The 4069-nt window shown below is 28.0% G+C and overlaps 1 protein-coding gene across 1 annotated transcript; it reads left to right on the top strand.

Annotated features, from left to right (window-relative positions):
- The first annotated feature begins 1576 nt into the window (after positions 1-1576).
- Positions 1577-4069, top strand: LOC120267795 (glucan endo-1,3-beta-glucosidase 2-like). Its single transcript, XM_039275480.1, has 4 exons — positions 1577-1727; positions 3331-3672; positions 3752-3782; positions 3869-4069. The coding sequence occupies exons 1-4, from the start codon at positions 1673-1675 to the stop codon at positions 3966-3968; spliced, it is 528 nt and encodes a 175-aa protein (XP_039131414.1). The 5' UTR covers positions 1577-1672; the 3' UTR covers positions 3969-4069.

Here is a 4069-nt window from a genome sequence, read left to right as displayed (position 1 = left end):
ATTCTTTTAAGAAAAATCTAGATATGACCAAATATTCCATGCCCAAAAAAGAAATCCCTGATACGATGTTCATATAATTGTACAAAATGCATCCATAAAATATAAAAAAAAAATCATAAAAGAATGATGAAGTGAATCTTGCAAATGGTTTCAAAGATATTGATTTATATATGTTTTTTGCATGCTTTATTTTAGGAATTCAATCTAATTTAATCAAAGGAAATAAAGGCCAATCAATGTGTTTCAAGCTTTAGGTGGCATGAATCCAAATCTAATAGATCTGCCTCTATATATCTTTTCTATTCTTTTTTATGTCCTTCACTAACACTCCAAGAATATGTTCTAATAATCACACATTCTTCTCATTTCAAATATATATCTAAACATTGAAATCTTAACCACAAACTATTTTGTTCATGATTTTGATCTTAATTATTCATATTTATAATATTTGATTCACCATTAGTTTTTGTGTAATATAGCGGATTAGTGTTCATGCTTGATGTGAATAACTCACCAAAAAAAAAATTTATGGTAGGTATAAATTTTAATAATTCTCCTTATTGTAAAAGTGATAAGCATCATATTTTCATGATTATGTTTAAAATCGAAAATTTATCAGAGATTAATATTTAAAAATTTGGCAAACATTTATGTTAAAAATACTTGTGTTATATATAAGGGTTGGATCATGTGTAACAAATATCAAGAAGCTTTATATGAAATTTTCATCACAGCAAGAGTATACAGTGAATGATAACCACACATGCAATAACCTTGTTTGGTATTAAGTATCTGTGTGTATATATATTATCAATTATTTTTATTATTTTTAATAAATATCAGAAAAAGAGTTGAAAGTTGAAGCATCTCTCAAATGCTCTGCATTCCTGACAACTTTAACATCAAGTAATCACTCAAAAGCTTCAATCTTTGTACCATTCTCTGAACCCTCTCTTTCACTATTTTTTGCACATATATATATACACACACACATATACCCTTGAGTCACAAAAATCATAAATATAATATTTTTACAGAAGTTAATATTTCAAGGTATTCAAAATAATCCTTCGAGAATAAATGTATCTGCTATAGTTACCATAAACCAGCAGTTAAAACATTTGAAACCACTCTTTCTCACTGTTTCATTATGACATAAATAAGTTGAATTTGTATTAATTGGTTATCCACATTGTAATATATATATCAAAAATATTTTTTAAAAATTTAAAATTATTTGTTTAAGTAATTCAAATCTACTGTTAAGATCAAGGTAGTTATTTTTGAGTTTAATATTTAGCTAAGTATATATAATTAATATTTTTTAATATGTATTGAAAATAAAAGGAAAAAACTCATAATAATAATGATAATAATAATAATTCACCGGCCCTTTTTCATGCCTGACCAGCTTAACAAAGAAAACGCAATATCCAACCTGGTCACGTGAAGGGTGGCATAAATCATTCCCGTCCATACAGCATTAAGATCTGTGCAAACATGAAAATGCTGTTTGGCATAAATCTTAGAGTAATATGGACGGTGATGATCTTCCACTCTGAAAGCTTTGTACTTTGCCCATCTCCTTCACTCCTTCAATTCACTTTGCTTGCTATAATAAATGGGGAGAAACAGAGAAAGATGAGAAAGAGATAGAGAGAGGAAAACTATGGAGAAAAAGTTGGCGTTCATCCATGGCCTTCTCATGGTGGAATGCTGTTTGGGTATTCTTTTTATCTATGTTTTTTTTTTCATGTATATATTTCCTTTTAATGATTTTCTCATAATCTTTTTACTTGTTGAAAAATTTTATTGTTATGTTTTGTAATGGTTCCTTTTTCCCCTTTTTTTTCATTCTTTTTCTATGTTTATATATATCATGCTTAAACAGAGTTTCTTTTGATTTGTACTGAGTTTTGTTTTTGTGATAACCATTCTCTTGTTTTCCTGATTTTAATTTTGGAACTTATAGATGTTGTTCATTATATATATATATATATATATGTGTGTGTGTGTGTTTTATTTTTTTATGGTATTTGTTGTTAATATTTGTAAAATTTGTTTGGGAGATCATGGGTGATTTTTTTAATTTTCTTTTTCTTTTCAACAAACATTACATGTATGATTATTTTCAAATGAAGTAAAGAATATTGATATTATTTTATAATAACTTGATTATAATAAAGTAAAAGGTAAAACTACTAACAAAATGAGAAGATTGTTCATGCTTTTAAATAAAAGATAACAAAATTTCTATATTGCAGTTTTTGTTCATTTCAATAAATATAATATGCCATAACAATTGTACTCTCTTTGCCCATATTTCATAACTAAAGAAATTTAAACAAATTTTCAATTTGATAATCATATGTTAATCAATATGCTCTATGTTCAATTCTTTACTCTCAAGGAAAGGTAAGGAATTATACCCCAAATGATCTTTATGAAAATTTTGATTGGCCTTTTTATAATATATGTTTTTATAATCTATGATTTAGTGGAAATACACCATTTACATTTACAACCGAGATATTTCTTTATCTTATTATGTTTTATTGTTTGCTGAAATTTATTCATATATTTGTCATGTGCATACTACTAAAATTTTATTAACTGTTGCATTACTATATTTTTACCGAACATATAAATCATCTAATAATAGTAGATCAACCATAAATTTGGTTTTCTCCAAAATCCCATAGTTAGTTTATTAAACTAAAACCAATATTGCTTAGATTTAATTTAATAGAAGAAATTGTTTTGGTAGCATTATGTAAGTTATTTCAGTCATGTATATATATATATATATATATATATATATATATATATATATACATGCATAACTGATATTGAATTGTTTCCTTTGTATGATATAATGATATAGTTGATTCATATATTTTCCATGATATCACTCTTTCATTTTGAATGAGTAAATTAAATGAATTTAATAATAAGCTTTGTGAATTAATGGTTGTTATATAATTCTTCTCTTTGTGATTTACATTGTTAATTCAAAAGTTTAGATGTTAACTAACAAATTCAATTTAATTTCAAGACAAAGAATGAGCAAAAAAATTATTAATTGAATCAAACCTTGACTTAAAATTGACTCAATTAGTTTAGTAACTATCAAGAACAAATTTTCTGTGTTGTTGTTCTATCACAAGATAGATTGATATTATTAATCCATAACTCCACAAGTGTTTAAAAGATTTACTTCTTTGTATTATCCTCCAAAGAAACTGATATAATCATTTTGAACACTGTTGTATTACTTGATCACTTAAAATATATGGATTGAGCACTCCATATGAACTTTGGTTGCAGTTATTATTGCTATGGGAGCAAGAATGCAGCAGAAATCAGAAGCCGGAAATCCAATACAAACTCTATCTCCGCCGGAGGGCAACACAACGTTTGTCGAAGGCACGACATGGTGCATTGCCTTGCCCGGTGTCTCACAAGCCGATCTCCAAAAAGCATTGGATTGGGCTTGTGGTTCAGGTAACACAGATTGTTCCCCTGTCCGCCAAGGCGGCCCCTGCTTCGAACCCGATAATATTGTTTCCCATGCCTCCTATGCCTTCAATAACTACTATCAACAGAATGGCAATTCCGACATTGCTTGCAACTTCGGCGGCACTGCAACTATCATCAACCGAAATCCAAGTAACTCTCCATGTCTTCTTCTTCATTGAATTCGATCTTTTATTCTCAGTGTGCTTGATATGATTTAAATTGTCTGCAGGTTATGGTTCATGTGTGTATCCTTCCTCTGAGTGAGTATTCGTATTCGAATTCGAATCTGTAAAATAATGATTGTTCTATGTTAATTAATTTATAAGACAAACATATGTATTTGTAGGCAAACTTCAGAATCACTGCAGCTGAGCTCAAGAAGTATATGGAGGATTTGGGGAACTCTGTTGATGGTATTGTGCTTAAATGTCTTTGCATTGATGTGAAATATGTATTTCTTTTGGATTACTATTGAAACTATTTGTAGTAATTGTTAATATGATGTTTTGTAATTTAAATATGTGAGTTGATGTTATGAGACTTTGAT

This window comes from Dioscorea cayenensis, chromosome 8 (genome assembly GCF_009730915.1).
Source record: "Dioscorea cayenensis subsp. rotundata cultivar TDr96_F1 chromosome 8, TDr96_F1_v2_PseudoChromosome.rev07_lg8_w22 25.fasta, whole genome shotgun sequence".
Taxonomy (NCBI): Eukaryota; Viridiplantae; Streptophyta; class Magnoliopsida; order Dioscoreales; family Dioscoreaceae; genus Dioscorea; species Dioscorea cayenensis.
This window is presented reverse-complemented; position numbering and strand designations above follow the sequence as displayed.